Source organism: Merops nubicus, unplaced genomic scaffold (genome assembly GCF_000691845.1).
Source record: "Merops nubicus isolate BGI_N331 unplaced genomic scaffold, ASM69184v1 scaffold44916, whole genome shotgun sequence".
In the NCBI taxonomy this organism is placed as follows: domain Eukaryota; kingdom Metazoa; phylum Chordata; class Aves; order Coraciiformes; family Meropidae; genus Merops; species Merops nubicus.
The window spans coordinates 889-18,718 of NW_008613811.1; the positions used below are offsets into that span (position 1 = coordinate 889).

Genomic DNA, 17,830 nt, shown 5'->3' on the forward strand with positions numbered 1-17,830 from the left:
CTGAACTCAGTCACTGTTTCAGCAGCAGTGTGAGGACTGGCTCAGTGGAATTAGCAGACCAGGGTTACAGCAAATGGGTTAGGCAGTGGGACTTACTGCCTCGCTGCAGCTACTCTAGCTCCAGCTACTTGTTTTTTGTGTTTCAGATCGAAGTCAGAAATGTAGAAGACCTCTTTATTTGTTTATTAAACTACAAACCAATTTACAAATAGAGTAACACAGATGTGTAGTATTTTGAAAAACCCAGCCTTAAATGTTTTCATGGCAATCAGAGCAAGTATCTTTGTATCAAATACAGGACTAATTTCACCTTTGTGTTACTTTACCAGGCTGAAAGTGAACTTCAAAGAGCTTCACTGGATGCAACTCGAATAACTCGGCAGTTAGAGGAAACGATTGATAATTTTGAGAAACAGAAAATAAAGGACATAAAAGTATGTGTATTCATATTTCACTATATGATATCACATCTCCTCTTGCATAAAAAGATTACTGTAGTTACTCTTTGGCAAGATTAGCAACATTTAGAACTTAAGCCTACATAAATACAAATGTTGTGGTATTCATTAATATTTCAAAATCTATATATCGTGAACTTTACAATTAAAAAATCAGTTAATTACACTTCCAGTTTAATGAATTCAGAATTTTCCTGTATCCAACTGTTCAGCATCTGCACCTGCTAACAGTTGCTGTATTCTGTTTCACTGCATTTGCTAGTGGAATATGATCTACACAGATTAGTATCACCAAAAATAACAGAAATAGTGGGAAGTAAATAGTAGATTTATCCATACTGAAATTTGTCTAGATTACAGCAGTCAAAAGCATCACTGATGCAGAAAGCATGCCATGTCCAGTGACTTCAAGTAATCAAGTTTTCATTCTCTCTTAATGTCAACTGGCTCAAGTCCCAAAGACTATAGTGACTCAAAAACATTGGCAATATGTGATCTCAAATTTAATTATAAAATTGCTGAAGTAAGATACTTTGTTATTGTGAGGAGGAGGACAGACCGAACAGGAACAAATAAAAGGTGGTTGAAAAACCCAACCAGACCAACCAGTACTTGATGTTAGAGTAATATGAAAAAGATTGTGTGAGTTCTGAAGATGTCTTCAAATGGGGTTTTAATATCTAAAGAATATTCCATTATATAAAATATATCATTATCTGTAGATAATAGCTATGTATAAAATGTAGAGGTAACTTATCCCCAAGCTGTTAAAAAAGACTGCCATCAATAAAGTAGAAATCCACTGACTACATCTTGCAAATACATATCAAGTGAGTTTGCAGCATGGCATTTTATTTAGTCACACTTTATTTATTCCTCCTGAATCTCCTCTTTGCTTTTCAAGTATTTACTTACAAATTTTGTATGAGATGACAACTGCATAGGTGACAGCCCAGCCAGCATTTATGTTTAATTCCTAAAATTCAGGTCTGACTACTTAAAAGAACCAGGTGTTGTGCAGCTATTTGTATCATATAAATACCAAGTAGTGGATTCTGTCATTTCTTATCTTTGAAGTGAAAATGTACTTTACTGCATTAAGATAACCTTTGGTTTTGTTTGCTTTTAGAACATATTTTCTGAATTTATAACTATTGAAATGTTATTTCATGGGAAAGCTTTAGAGATATATACTGCTGCCTACCAAAATATCCAAAATATTGATGAAAATGAAGATTTAGAGGTAAGACTGATTTACCTACTACATAGAACCAGTTTTCACACTTTGAGGTTATAAATGTCCCAGGCAGAAAATGCAACATATGTTTCAGGTTCCCCAAACAAACCTGATGTGTACGGACCCCCTTTTTTGCACTTCTCCATCAGGAATGTGCAGATTCATAAACTCAGAGATTTTAAAAACAGATAAGAACTGCAGTGGCAATCTAATCTTTCCCACAAAATACAGATAAGAGACTACCTAAATTAACTGCCACTCCAGGCTCAACTAATCATAGTTCTTAAAGAACACCTCTGCAGTGAATCTTGTAAAGATACAAAATAAGAGAAAATCTTACACTGCGCTGATAAGATGTTCTAAAGACTAATTACATCATTAAAATACCTCTCTTCTTTCTATTCTGAGTTTTGTTTGCTTGTTTTCATCTGTCATTGTTATTTATTAAGCTGTTCTAGAATTAAGAGACTTGTCTTTTTCCTAAGACGTGTTTTTCAGTCTTACTCATTTTTGGAGTTCTTATGGATGCTGAGGCTTTAAACTTAGTATCATTGAAGCGTAAGTTGTGTATATGTGTTCATCTTGTCAAGAAAACAGATCAATCCAAATTTTACTTTTTCCACGATATAGCTCAGGCCCAAGGATGGCCGTATTCTGTTAGCACAAGACATACAAAATCATGTTTCTTCAGTGGTGGTCAAATTTGAGACCACTTGGTATTTTTGACCATAATTCTATCTTCCTTGACTTTATTAATAAAGTCTTGCACAAATAGTGTTATTTTTAGTATCAGGCTGTTAGTCTTATAATTTCCTCTTTTGGCTACTGGAAAGAATTTTTATGTATAATAGTTATTATGGTCTCCCCTGTATTCTAAGACTTTTTGCAAATTTTTCTTGAGCTACACATCTCCTGGACACTTCAGATAAAATTCTTCTGATGCAGCTGTGACGGGCAGCGAGGACTTGCTTGTGAAAGGGCAAAGAGTTCATCTCTCCAAGAAATGGAGCCTGGAGGGAGTTGCTGGGGTTCATACCTCTGGTTAGCCTGACCCTCAGCTACGTATGTTGGTAAAAAGCAGCTTCAGTTTTCCACTTGTAAATCCCCTCAGATCTCTGAAGAATGTTTACTTTGACCACCTAAGTGTGTTGGTGTGTCTCAGGTTGGGCAAGGATGTTGTTTCATCTAAAAGCGATCAATCCAAACTACAGCTGATGCGTTTCTCTAGGGCAGGTTTAAGTGCACAATGCTGCATTTCGGTTAGCTTCAGTACTGGTGACTGTTAGCTCGCAAGCTCTATCTTGGCCTCCAAGTCACAGCTCCCTTCATTGGCGCAGGTTTTCCGGAGCATGCTGTACCCACCAGACTACCAGTCTCGCCTAGACATCGTTCGTGCCAATTCAAAGTCCCCCATGCAAAGAACTGGCTCCTTAAAATCTTCACTGAGGACAGTACAGGTAAGAAAAAAAAAATTTTAAATGCTACATCACTGTAGTAAAAGAATGTCTTAAGTAAAGCCTTAGCTAATGTACATGGATCTGCCATCTTTATTCAGTTCAGGGCAGTTACAAAGGTAAAGAGACTTCAAGGGCATGAATATCATATTAAGCTTCTAATAATGCAGCATTATCATTTTTACTTGAGGAAAAAAGCAAAATCAGTTATTAATGTTGCATTGTTTACTTCTGAAAAATGCTATTTCCAGCAATACTATTTCTTTCATCAACAAAGTGTAGCATCTTGCAGAGAAAAAAATCTAGGAACTTGATGGAAACAGAAGTGACATTCTTGAAATAACACTTGCATAATCTCAGTCTCAGTATCCAGATCCTAGAGTGTGGATTCTCTCCCAGATCCTTATTCAGACTAGTGATACCTCCTAGCAGCAGAGCAAACCCATGACCAATGGACTTTTCCTTTCATGCTCTGAAAATTCAGATCAAGTGAGGAAAAGGAGTATGATAAAAATGAGTGAGACAGATGGAGAAAGTGCCACTGATTTTGAACCAACTACCTTGCAAAAATCTCTGACACTTGTTTGCAGCTGTAAACTTGAAGACATTGCAAAATGGCTATTTTTTTTTTCTTTACTGCATCCTTAATCCTGTAACTAAGATGATTCCCACCCATCCCACTTTTCTTCTTTGGATCTAATCACACGTAGATATTGTAATACTAAAAACTTTTCTTGATTTCATACACATTATTACCCCTTCTCTGCTCTCATCACAGAAAGGATCGGTTATTACAGTTGAGTGACTCTGTTGTTGGAAGCATGAGTTGTGCCATGTGAAAAGATAAAAGAACCCAGTGATTCAGGGCATGAAGGCCAACCTTCACTTTGAATGTTGCCTGTTGTCTGTATCAAACAAGCAGATTCCGTATTCAAGCTACTTCAGAAAATGTTTACCCATTCAGTTTTTTGAAAACAAACAAACAAACAAACAAACAAACCTGAATGTACGTAGACTGTGATTTCTCTTGAAGAGGGAGTTACTCCAAGTAAGTTACTCCATTCTGAGTAACTTGCAAGTTCACCTTACTCTTCTCCTAGACCTCTCTTCTAGCTATAATTTCAGATGTTCGTGCTCTCATAACCTGTCAATGGAATATCTGAAAGAATATGAAGCCATGGACCTAGAGTGAAACTGCAATATATTTTAAAACAAAGTCATCTTACTCGGCTGTGCAGCATATCTGCAGAGGAGGATCCCACGGCAGGAAAAGGGTTGGAACATCCTCCTTGTGCAATCACTACAGGGCAGCAGAGGCAGGTGTCCTGTTCCACACCCCCCACGCTACCCTTTCTGATTCTGCAGACAGCATCTTGCATCAGGATCAGCACCTTGAAATACACCAGGGGCTCTGATCTCTGGAACCCACCAAACATCTCACTAGCAAAAATGCCATGTTCAGAAAAACCTCTGGGTGATATATTTCACCTTTCTGTGGATCTTTCATTCCCAAAGTTTTCACAAGTCTGGTTTCATGCTACATAATAATCATTTCCTGGCCATAATACAGCACTTCAGAATTTTCAGTTTAAAGCAGTATAAATAATACAGGAAGCAGTTCACAGTGATGCAGACTAAGACCATGGGGAAGGGGACACGGCACAAACAGTGACCTGTAGGTGGGCGATGGGGTGGGAATTCACTGCCTATCGGGCAGGATGAACTGTACCACTAACACAGTACTTGTACCATCCTTGAATTTATCTCTGGTTCTGTGCACTATCTTTCTGTATTAGCTCTATATTAAATATCTAAGGTACTCCTTGAGCTTGATTCACTTTTTCACACAGAACTACCTCCTTTTAAATTTCTGGTGCCTTAACGTGATGTCACATTGCTTTCTCATGCAACATGGTAATCTAAGTGTGTCCTTTCTCTTACTCCTGGGGTAGGTATTCTGGGTGGAGTATTGTATGATAAATTACCAAAAGCAGGAACCTGCAAAGATCACTGATATTTTTGTGTCCCTTTTCATGCTTTTGTCCCTCCCCTCTTTCCCACCTTGACTTTGGCAGTTGTTTTCAGCTCACGCTTGGAATAAATAGCTGAGGCAACCAAGATGCTCGTTCCTGCGCCCGACCTGCCAGGCCTCATTTAGCAGCCTGGGCTGTCAAACCACAAGGGAAGGAGCAGTGGGCAGTCCTGCTGGAAACAGTTAATGTCCCGAGCTGCACTGACAGTGCAATGAGACCAGTATTATTTCATTTCTATGCAAGGAGTACAATCAGGAGGGGAAAATTCTGTGCACCAGGAAAGCTGCTTTTCATAGGGGGGCTCCCCATTATGAGACCACTTAAGAGGTTCTGGCCTTTGTTTAAACACAACTATTGTACAAGTGCTGAAAAGGCTGTTTACATTTTCATGACAATTTTTTTAAATCCTTTTGTTTTGTACTTCACCTAGCAGTTTTATCTTCAGTGTTTAGTTTTACTGACTCAGGTTGGTATGCTGCATTTTAGCCAGAACTACAGCAGAAGAGAATGACCTTTTCAAGATATTTTAAGCCAAACTTAACTACACAAGTTTATAAATTTTTTTTTTTCAGCATTAAGGAATCAAAAATTCAATTTTCAAGTGGTATGTTCTAGCTCTATGGCAAAATAACATGAATTTAAACTGCCTAATTTCCTTTCTCTCCTTACTCTAATCCAGTTCAGTTCTTAAGTTAGCCATTGTACCACCACCGGAAATATTTCATTTACTATTTAGTTAGTTACTGTATGGTCAGAGGTACTCAAATAGTGAGCAGAAAAAAGACTTACAGCTCAAATAGCACCTGTTATTTCAGGAAAGGGAGAACTTTTATTCAGAATTATGATTGAAGTTCTGCTTCAGAGTTTCATATGCTCATAACTAAAAAATACTTGGAAAATTAGTCTATCCTGTGAAACAAAGCTACCTTAGCTGGCTCAGTCTGGAGCACTCCTTGATATCCCATTACAAATCAGTGTCTGTCTTTTTCTTCTTTCATGGAATGAAAGATTGCTATTTTAGCATTTAGACTCAAGTTAACCCAGCTTCATCCAGTGATTAACTCCATTTTCTGTTACTTTCAGAGATTTGTAAGCAAGCATTTGCTTCAAGCTAAATTATCTACTTCGTGAGCACCAAGACTAAGGATTTTTATGCTTTCATTAGTTCAGTGATTGCAGTTTGCTTTATGTGCACACAAAAAAACTTCTGTTACATAGCTGTATAAATTACAAGATTTCAGAAGTCAGTTTAATAACCAGCGTTTAAGGACTTTTTAAAATTGGGGGATTGTTAAAATAAAGGCTGGTTTTGTCTTCAGTACTTAAGTTTTATTTATCACTGTATGTGAGAAAACTCAGAAAATATAACCAAAATTAGAGCTGCAGATGCCCTTAGAGAACTGCTGAACCTAAAATGATTTTTCAAAAGCATTCCAGATGACTTGGATAACTGTCTTTCACTTTAATGTTCCTTTTCTCAATGAAAAATAAAACCAGAAATACATATATTCCACTTTAAATTATAAATGTTGCATCTTCTGCAAAGAATCTAGCTTCAATAGAAATCAGATGGAACCCTCATTAGAAAACAGTACAGATTGCAAAATCTGTCAGAGGAGATCAAAGCTTGGCAGCTGGCACTCTTTTAACATCCGATGAACCAGAGAAGGCCTACAGTATCAGTCTGAAGGGCAAGCACTCATGGGCAGTGAAAGTTCATACCTCAATCAAGAAGACTCTTCTAGTACAGTTTGTCCTATTTATTCTCAAAACCTACTTAGAGCAGCATAGTGCTGAGTTTTTCATTTCACTGAAGAGGTTTGAGGTCTTCAAGATAAGATTAAGCCTTAATGCTCATCTTGAGCCTGCTGTCTCAGCAGCCAGCGCAGGAAAACACTGACTTGCATCCTTCTTATTTTTAATATTAATTCCATTGATGTATAGTTTTCCCAATCCTATAATAGTTCTCAGGACTACAGGGTTTTTTTGCTTTAAAAAAGACCATTATTGTATTTATGTTCTGTGGATCTTTCTGTTGGCATTGTGCACATTACTAGAAGTTGAAGGGTTAACAACCTCCTCCCTCCCCCTAAACAAAAAATCTGCCAAGTCCATAGACTGGAAATGCCAACAGGGAATTCTTTTTGTCTCAGGAGAACAAACACATGGTTTACTTTTGTTGAATTTTTGTTCTAGCAGATTTCCAGCAGTATGCTAAGAAAAGAGGAAGAAGAAGAGGAGGAGGAGGAAGAAGAGGAAGATGATGATGAGGAAGAGGAGGAGGAATTAGATGCTACTAAGGAAGTGAGATAACAAAACTGTCCTAAGAGTCTCTTTTTTTTTAATAGGGGGAAAAAAAAGAAATTTCCTTTACATAAAGGCTCTTGTGTGTTAATGAGAAACTTCACAGAGGCTGTGTTTTTAAAATTCCAACAGGAGCAAGAGCTGGCACTAACAGCAGGGTGCCAGACAACAAATGACCTGTTTCAAACAATGGAACAAAATCTGCTGAAAGTGGACCATTTCATTAGACAGAAAATGAAGCATTTAAATAGAATCCTGTATTGTATTTGCATAGATGTTACGCTGCAGTCGTACTTGCTTCAATTACATAAACAGTGTCCAAAAAACCACACTAAGCTGACAAGCAGTTAGGAACATAAGGGTTTGATGCAACTCTGCCAAACTATTAGCTTGTTCTCTAGCTATACACCTCTTGGAATTAGTAAGTTGTCTAGCTATACCTGTCATAGTTGGTTTTATACATCCCAAAGTAACTGTAATACTCAAGGAACTGATTACATCAACAGCCCTGTTACATTTGGTGACCCACCTGGGATGGCTGAAGGCAGCTGAGGTGTGGTTTTCTCATTCTCGTTTTCCTCAGGCTTGACCAAGATGACTTTTAATTCCTTTACACATACAGAACAGTCACATCTACAGACCTAGCCCACTATCTACTTTTAATGCTGCTTTGCTTTTAAATAAAAGTGCCTTCATAATAAAACTAGTTGATATTTTATATAGTTAATACTAGACTCGGTGACATGCCACATATAGCTCAAGTTTCATGTGTTTCACTGCTTATGCATGTTCGGTTTTGAACAACATACAACTGTCTACCAGAAAGCTGCTACCATGTTGTTTATCTCCACCTTTAGTATCTGCTAAAGAAAGAACACAACAAAAATCTAGAATTTAAACTTTAACTGGGAAAACAACCTTTAAGTTTTAACCAAGTATTGGTTTGGTTATGGAAATAAATGAGGAAGTGCATGTTTAATATTGGTGCTGCCTTTGCCCGCTGATGCCAAGTACACAATGCATACTTGTTTTGACAGACAAAAAAAACAGGTGTTTCCAAAAATGAACGTGATGAAAACTGTGACAATATAGGGTTCTGGTTTAAGCCCAGAAAATAGTTTTTCTCAAGAATTACATACTGCTGTTGATTTACTGTTGACAAGAATACTAATGACCAAAAGTTAAAAATTATCTAGGTAACTAACTCCCATCTACTTCAGCAACTAGGGCACTTCAAATATTATATTGAATCAAATATTTGTATTACAGCATCAGAATTAGGATGACCACTTCACCATCTCATGTTCAGTGAAGCCATGTAGTGCATCTCCACAGCAGATGGTTAACTTCATGACTATACCCATTTTACCTATAATACATATATATGCAAATAGCTATTATTTCTGTACTATGCCTTGAAAAAGGGATTCTGAATACAAAAGGAAGAGTTGTTTAGATTAATACCCACTAAAAAATTAGTAGCCAGGGTACAGAAATAGAAATCAAACTTTTAACTCCGCAGCTTCAAATTCCTTCCCCTACTTCACAAAAAAGTTGACTTTAGGAATTCCAGAAAAACTGAAAGGGAGAAATCCCATGTTGGGCAACTTTCTCCTGCAGATATGTCTTAAGTTTGCATGTTGGACAGAAACTGTGTGACCTCGAAACTATGCAGGAAAATGCATAACTGATTAAAGTATTTTAAATCCAGAACTTCAAATGTAATTACAGAATTAAATATTACCCAAAGGCACTTTTACAAAGATTTTTCTCATGGTGTGCTTCCTACTCCATTTGCTTGTATCCATTCTTGGCACGCGTATTGGACATGCTGGCCCACCTTTGGGACTAAGGGCTCTCTTCTTGTACTCCTGATGCTGTCACATGTTACAGCTTTTCTGAAAGCCTCAAGATGCTTCTGTGTGTCATCACTAGTACTGACCGTTTCTGACAGAGACAGTTCTCCTTTACATCATAATTTTTGGACAGCAGTAGCAAAACCAACTTCAGAGCAAGTGTAACTAATTACACGTTTTATATAAACACAAAAAAATGCAGCAGTTCAGTGGTAAATCTTTTACTGGATGGGTGATATTTTAAAAGAGCAATAATTCAAGCCATGTAATTAAAGATTACCTCTGATTTGTCTCTTATACTGGAAGTACAGTGCCTCCAAACCATGAAACATCTGAAGTTAGAACACCCTGTTTTCAAGAACTCCTGTCAGCTCACCACGTGCCTGTGCCACCCCTTCAGGCAGAATGCGAACAGAACGTGTGTACAGACAGGTCACACATCCGCGCTGGGAAGGAAAACCACGAAACTCCAACCAAAACATAGCAGCAAGATAAATAATATTAAAGTTAACAGGAGAGTGAACTGATGCACTGGCATCCCCTCCCAATTCCCTATGCTTCAGATCATCTGTACAGTTGAAGTACAGATTTTGTCTTTACAGACCTTTAAAAAAAACCCACACCACTTTTTCTGAGTTTTAATCAGACATTTCAGATTAACCTAGAGTAGTCATACACTCTAATCTGGCCTCACATTAAAAACACATTACCTATAAGGAAAACCAAAAAAAAAAAAAAAAAAAATTTGGAAATGCCTAATTATAACCCCTGTCATTATAAGCTTCATGACTTTTTTCTGTATTCACTATGTGGGAAGAATTTTACCATCCCAAAAATTGATGTTATCATAGCAGCAATTACTCAAACTTGCTTGAGATTTTTTCATTAAAATAATTCATGTACGTGTACTCTAGAAGCATTGTGAAAAGCCTACCAATTTATTTGCAGTGTTTGAAATCTCCTGTTGTGTCGTAGCTACAACTTTAGAATCAACAAATCATCTAAAGCTGATTAATTGGAAAATTATTTATATTCACATTTACAACACCAATGGTAGTACAGAGACAAGAATTAGCATAATTGTTAGCTTATATAAATAAAAGATAATGTTAGCTTACAAAAATAATCACAGTGAAATTTTCAACAGCATTATTTGGTCAGACAAGTTTATTTTGAGGATTCTTAATAACACTTTATTTTCCCTGCAAGGTCTTCTGGTTCCTTGATCTCTTTTATAGTAGCTGTGAAATAAAAGGACCACTTTGTTGGGGTTTATTTTAATTCCATTTAAATTCAGAGGAATATTCAGAACAGTAGTCTCTGAAGTGTATTCCTACCAGACAGCAAAAAAAGGTATGCAAGTGTTTAGAATTTGAAAATCCTCTTGATTTTTCTTGCTTCTACGTAAAGTAGTGAACATGGAAGTTCAGCAATGCCGATGACTTCACACAGAACACAGTAATTAATGTTTAACCAGCGGTGAGGGTGATCAGTCTCTGGAACAAGCTGCCCAGAGAGGCTGTGGAGTCCCTGTCCATAGAGCAATTAAAAGCGCAACGGACAAGGCCTTGAGTAACCTTTTGAAGAGGACCCTGCTTGGAGAAGGAGCTTGGACTAGCAACCTCTGGGTCCCTGCCAACATCAAGTGCTCTACCAATCTATGCAGTTTTGGTATTGCCTGATGAAAGGTTAAAAAAGTTCTCATTGCCAACTTACAACTTCATTGTCTTGTTTTGAGAGGGGAGTAAAACTTTGTGAAATTACTACTCCAAGTACTATCTTGTACAGTTGCAATATCAACAAAGTCCTTATCTACACAACCAAAGTTTTCTACTAAGCATGGATTTTGAAGATGAAGTTTTGCCTCAAACAGACTAGCTTTTATTTCTTCCCAAAATTTAAATATGCTGGTACTATCAAAGCATTCTGAAAACTGACAAACATGTATTTTCTTAAATAAGAAAACAACGTAGCTGTTTGCCAGTGACAGATGCTGGTTAAAACTAATCAGATTGACCTGGAATGTGTCCAGACATCATTAGCAAGTTAATATTCATATTATGAGCATGTGGAGATAAAACAAAGACCACTCCAAAAGCTCAGGCTGAAGTCAGAATTCTTGATCCAGTTCCAACATGCATCTTCTGCCTCAAGGTACCTCGGTAAGCAAGAACGCAGAAGCCTATCCAACCAATGCATACAGATTTCTGCAGTGCTTGCACACTGCCTACCCACTGCTGTGCTGATAAGCAGTAACAGTTCACTCTTCCTAGAGGAAGCCACCAGCACCATTCTCACCAAGACCCACGTATGCTGAGCGTAACTGTGGCCTTCATGGGCTACACCAGTTCTAAATAAGACACACGTTTAACAGCAATTTCTTTATTACTTTAAAAAAAAGTTGCAAAGCCAACTAATGTCAACAGGTAGGTCTTTTTTCTTAGTAGGAATGCCTGCAAACACATGAAACCAAATAAAACCTGTAAACTATTGTTTACACAAAAAAAAATCAGTCATTTAAAAATTTCATTAAGCTAGCCTCAGTAAGAAGTGTTATTTATTAATGCAGGTAGCACTGAAGTTCCTCCTATTTGAACCATTTGTGTGGTTAATCAACCAGCACTTATATTTTTAATTTGATGCAAAGTTGTGGGACATGGAATTAGAGCAAACAGGAAAAAAAAAAAAAAACAAAAAAAACCACAAACACAGAGGATTATAAGTCCATGCCTTTATACCTTGATGCAAGACATTCATTGTGTCCCCTACACAGTTTCTGGGCTCTTCTCTGCCACAAGTAGGCACAATACAGTTCTCGTATCTTAACCGCACAGGTATTTCAGCCAAGAGCTAAACCACTGAACTTGGTATTATTTACAACCGTTGATGGAAACCATTTCTTCTGCCTCTTCCAGTAATTAAAAAAGTGAAAATAACCATCAATATTGTCAAATCTAGAAAGTTTTACTCTAGAGTATCTTTTCCTCCTTTAAAGCAAGCTCAGCTTAACTTTCCGTGCACCAATTGGCCTGTCATTCAGTTCATTAATAGCAGCCATAGCTTCCTCATAGTTTGTCATAGCAACGATGGCATCACCCGAAGGCAATCCTTGTTCATTGTACTGTACAGAAACTGACTCTGGTATCACTCTGTAGCCATAGAAAAAATCCAGAATCTCATTAGGAGTAGCTTTAAAAGGCAAATTTTTCAATCTAATAGGAACAACACGTTCAGAACCACCACTGAAATTTGGATCCGGCATAAATCTGCCCTCAGGAAAACCTCCCATTTTATTATTCCCAAACTCCATTCTGCCAAAATGTTCATCATCACCACCAAAATCTACGAGGGGTGGTGGACCTCTAAAATCCTTAGGAGGGCACACAAAGTCCTCAGGAGGGTGCCTAAATTCAGAAGGATGCCTGAAGTTCCCAGGGGGACCAAGTGAATGCATAGGTGGCCCCTGTGGTGGCCCAGATGGTGAACCCATTGGACGGGAATGCTCACCTCTGTCATACGGATGCGAATACCCCTGCACGTCATCCGGCGCAGAGAATGGCACAGCTACACCAAACTTCTGCATCTGGTCTTCAGATACAAGTCTTATTAATACCTCTGTTCCCAAGAATCTCCGGCGATTTAAACTTTCTGCTTTCATGGCTTGTTCTTCAGATTTAAACTTCACTAATGCTTCTCCCAGCCCGACTCCTTTTTCATCATAGAGCAAGTAAATGTCATCTTCCTCAATATCAAATCTTGCAAAAAACTTTTGCACTTCGAGTTTTGACACATCAAATGGAAAATTCCTTACATAAACGCACGTCTTAGGGCCAGAATGACCTTCCCGATAACTTTTTTCTGGTATGGACTGTCCAGGATGATCTCTGTCCTGTGATCTTCTCCTCTCACAAGAATCAATTATTTTCAACATTGACTTTCTTGAAATTGGAAAAATGTAAACAGAACGATTAAGAAGAACCTTTCTATGACATTCCAAAGCAGCCTTATAATCTCTCTCACTCCGTAACATCACAAAGGCATCTCGAGTCCTCCTCTGATGCTTATCTGTTAGAAGCTTGATTTGTTTGCTGCATATATCCAGGTCAGGAAAAAAATCTTTCAAATCCCTCTTCTCCACATTAGTAGATAGGTTTCTTAAGTGTATGTAATACTCCTGGCTGGGAGATGAACGAGAATGTGTTCTTTGTCTCCTTGGTGATCTTGAATGAGAATGCCTCCTTGAATGCATGTAGCCTGAGCTTCTCGGAGAACGGTCTTCACAGAAGAAGTGATCCATTTCATCTGGCACGTCCACCCGCCCGCCGTATTCGATCCACCATTCCTCTGTGGACGGGCTGATTTCTATAAATCTCTGACCCATGTATTGTCTGTGACGTTTAAGTCCTTCTAAGGCATCACCAGGCGTGGCACATTTTACCAAGCAATCACCATTGTTTAAACCATTGCGATGCTTTATCAGAATCACTCCATCCACACCTATCCCAGAAAGGAAAGCAAGTACATCATCTTCTGTTGCAGAGTAAGGTATACCACGTAGAAACAAGTAAAGATCATCTGGGTTAAATGGATGAGGATCCTTTATTGACTGATAGCTTGACTTCGGGATACCTATATCACTGTGCCTCATGCCGTTGCTGTGGAAGCCGGCCTCCGGATGATTTGGTGGTCCGTACCCAGGTTTACTTATTCCTTTTGGAAAAGCTGTGACTACACGTGGAATGTCTCCGACACCGGCTGCACCAGAACCGTTAGTACCTGTTCTTCTAGAGCCAGACATAGTTTCTCGGCCCCCGCGGTCAAATCGTTTCCGGCTCATTTCTATGGTATTCTGCATTTCTGCCTTGCTGCTGAGAAAGAGCTCTATGCGCGAGTCCTTGATAAACCCTCCCGAGCAGCTCATGGCACGCCGTGCATCTTCGTCTGTTGCAAATATAATAAAAGCCTCCCCAATCTCTCCTCCAATAATATGCACACCTCCATCTGGAATATTCAATCCCAAGAAGAAACGACGAATATCTGCAGGACCCGCAACAACAGGAAGCCCCTGTAAACGGATGACTACAGCCATGCTGAGCTCAACCCACAGCAAAAATCACCTGCAGACAAAAAGGTACACATGATAGCACGTCTTTAGTACTCAGCTATTGCAGTATCTTAAGTGTTAAGAAGCTAGAGCCTTTTTAAGGAACCTCCTCATCTCAATCGAGAGAGAAGGTATCAAAAAACCCACAAGTTCACAAGAACAAAATTAAACAAGACTGGCTGAAAGGTGATTAGTCAGAACAGTTAGCTACTCCACCGGCACATGTGCACAATCTATCAATATTCCCTACCCTAAGGGCAACAAAATCCACCTCAGTCAATCCTCACCGTCCGTGATCCCTACAGAACACCTAAGTCTTTCACGGCATAGTTAGTGGATGCCAGAGATCTCCACCCAGTCCTAAGGAGCAAAAAAAATATGCTTACTTCTGAACAGGACACTTGCAATCATAGCAGAAAATACTACTTGATAAAAGGAGAAAGGAAAAAGGATAACTACATCATTGCAAAATGAAGTAATTCAACAACAGTAATGACTTTACTGCTTTGAAAAGTTGCTCTACCCTATGATCGGTTCTGTTCAGTAACATGTTTTCTTAGTGTTCAAAAATGTCGTCTCCTTCACGTAGTCAGACTATTAACTGCAGGAGCCACAGGTACTCAGGAGAGCACATCCTAGTTCCCAGCCATGAGTCTGTGAGAAAAAAGGCCGTGTACCATCTTGCCACAAAACTCAGTGAGAAGCATTAAGCTTTTGGCAGCTTACCTGTTTCTGCTTTGAAGACCTGATAAATTCTGTAAAATCAACTTAACTGTGGAAAGAAAATGAAACATAATTAATGGCTGACATCTGTACTTCACTGTACCTACTGTGCTACACTGCTCATCCATAGCAGCGGCTAATATTAAAGCCAAGCATGTAACGACCCCACAATTTGGGACAATATGAAGAACTCTTTCCACGTTCCAAGATGCTATGCACTGCATCTTTGTGTTCCCGTTTCAGAAGCAAAAGAAATTCAAAATCTAAGTTGACTTCTGGAAATGATGAAAACACGATGAGGTTACTTGGTCATCAATTGTGCCTCACTGGACTGTTGAAATGAAACAGACTGACAGCGTATCGAGGGGAAAACTCTCAATTCGATTCTTTTGAGTCCTTGAAAGATGCATAAGTCCATCTCAAGATCACAGGATGTGTCCATTCTTCTGAAATCCACCTGCTTTCAAAGTTCACAACAAGAGTACACTACTCACCAGTCCAGCACCACACTTAATGTACACAGTGAAGACTATCAAATGAAAGAGCAAAAATATCCAAGAAGAAACTTCAGGGAGTACTTCAATTTACAAAGCAAACTTCAGTATTTTCCCTGTGTTTACTGCCTTTCAAAGACAAGAACACAAATGACTTTAACGCACTGACTTTTCAACACGATCTAACCCCTCACAACACGCAGCGCAGTACTCTCAGGACATACACAAGCTGCTGTAGCAAACGTCTACATCCCTTTAAAAAAGAGCCCAACACTCCAGCGACAAGTGGTTAAGAATGCCCCTTGTAAACAGCCCTTGGTCAGTAACAAGCCTAAAGCACTAGACCCTGATGCCAAGTCACCTACTTGCAACAATAACTATCACTCCCCCTGTGCTTAACAAAACGAGAACAAAGCCAAAATGCTCTAAGTGATGGACTCCACTTCTACATCAGCACTTTGTAAAGACAACAAACTGAAAACAACTGCCTATTTAGTAACTTCCATAAATATCACCTGTTCTCTCTGTTTTTGTGGTGGGCTGAACCTGGCCAGGAGCCAAGCACCCACACAGCTGATCATTCCATCCTCGACCCCACCAGCAGGATGGGGAAGAAAATGGAAAGAACCAAGTCAAGAAAACTTGCAGGCCAAGATAAAAACAGCTTACGCAGCAGAGAGAAAAAAGTGTAACAAAGGAAATCACTCACCACCTCCCACAAACTGACTGATGTCCAACCTGCATCTGAACAGCCACCTTGGAAGCCAATAAAAACATCCTCCCTCCAAAAAAACAAAGCGATCAAAAAAAATGCACCTTCTTCCTCTACCTCAGTTTTTGTTGATGAGCATGATGTTAAATGGCATGGAATATCCCTTTGGTCACTTTGGGTCAGCTGTCCTGGCTGTGTCCCCTCCCAGCACACTCACTGGGGTATAGCAGAGTGGGGAGAAAAGAGAAAGCCTTGATGCTGCGCCAGCACTATTCCGCCATAGCCAAAACACCGTTGTGTTGCAAACACTCTTTTAGTCACAAATCCAAAAGACAGAACCGTACAGGCTGCGAATATAAACTCCATCCCAGCCAGACCCAGTACACTTTGCAAAGTATCTTCTGAACAGACGTGACGGCAGCGCCAATAACCAAGGAGAATTCAAGGGCAGAACCTTCTCACAGGACCTTCGTGTCTTGAAAACTCAAATCCGCTGACCTGCTACTTTGTGATGTATTATGAACTTCACAACTCCTTATACCCATTTTTAAACAGCATTCAAAATAGATCTCCTCGGTATTTCTTCTGTGATAAATGGCAAGTCCTCCACGATGTACCATGGATACAACATACAACCTTCAGCAGTGAAAACTAGACACAGTGATTCCAGATCATAATGTGATGCTTTAAAAGTCCACAAACAGAAATGCAAGTTCAAATAATAAGCTTTTACTGGCTCTATATTAACCAAACACTGGTCGGTAGTGTAGACAAGCCAGCCAATAACTTAAAGTGAATGACCAAAAAGGGTGACTTTTGGGATGAAAGTTCCACAAAAAACTAAAACAAATTCATTGTCTGAGCAAGGACTTCAGAGAGCAAGGATTTAGAGAATAGACTGACAGCATAACCATGCCACCAATTTAAAAGCACAGAAGTGTAAACACTTTTAAGAAATTTTGTGTTTGAACTAGTTAACCACAAAACAGTACTATTCCTATACTGCCACAACCTCAGCAAATTCCCAATACTGTTAAAACTAGACTTAAAAAAAAAAAAAAAACAAAAACAAAAACCACCCCAACTTGTAAACATTGTAGGAAACTAAGCCTGCACTGGACTACTGTTTTTACCACAATGATGAGATTACAGTCCGCATGCAGTAAGCATGCAAGCCAGAAACACCCCGATACTCCGACTGTAAACTGGACCAATACGAGTGTAACTAGTGGATCAAACAACGATTTCTTATAATCGTCTCCAAAATAAGCCTCAACACACCGTTCCGGCCGCAGACAGCTCAGCGCCAGCCCGGAAGGGGCGAGCGGGCCGAGGGCCGGGGCCGCGGGCGGCAGGGTGGGGAAGGGGAAGGGAGGGGAAAGGGGAAGGGGGAGTGGGGGGGAAGATGCCCAGAGTCCCCTTGCGACCCGGCCCCGCGGAGAAGCCCGGCCTCCT

The 17,830-nt window shown here is 39.3% G+C and overlaps 2 protein-coding genes across 2 annotated transcripts; one reads left to right on the forward strand and one right to left on the reverse strand.

The window, feature by feature from the left end:
* Positions 1–298: 298 nt before the first annotated feature.
* LOC103774592 (protein FAM92A1-like) lies at positions 299–7,495 on the forward strand (the record flags this gene model as incomplete). The annotated part of the gene is made up of 4 exons (XM_008942003.1): positions 299–434; positions 1,588–1,701; positions 3,033–3,152; positions 7,382–7,495. Coding segments are annotated over 4 exons (484 nt in total), but the record flags the coding sequence as incomplete, so codon positions are not given.
* A 4,213-nt stretch (positions 7,496–11,708) lies between these two features.
* Positions 11,709–15,398, reverse strand: RBM12B (RNA binding motif protein 12B). The gene is made up of 2 exons (XM_008942002.1): positions 15,173–15,398; positions 11,709–14,459 (listed from the first exon to the last, which is right to left on the reverse strand). The coding sequence occupies exon 2, from the start codon at positions 14,429–14,431 to the stop codon at positions 12,332–12,334; it is 2,100 nt and encodes a 699-aa protein (XP_008940250.1). The 5' UTR covers positions 14,432–14,459; positions 15,173–15,398; the 3' UTR covers positions 11,709–12,331.
* Positions 15,399–17,830: the final 2,432 nt, after the last annotated feature.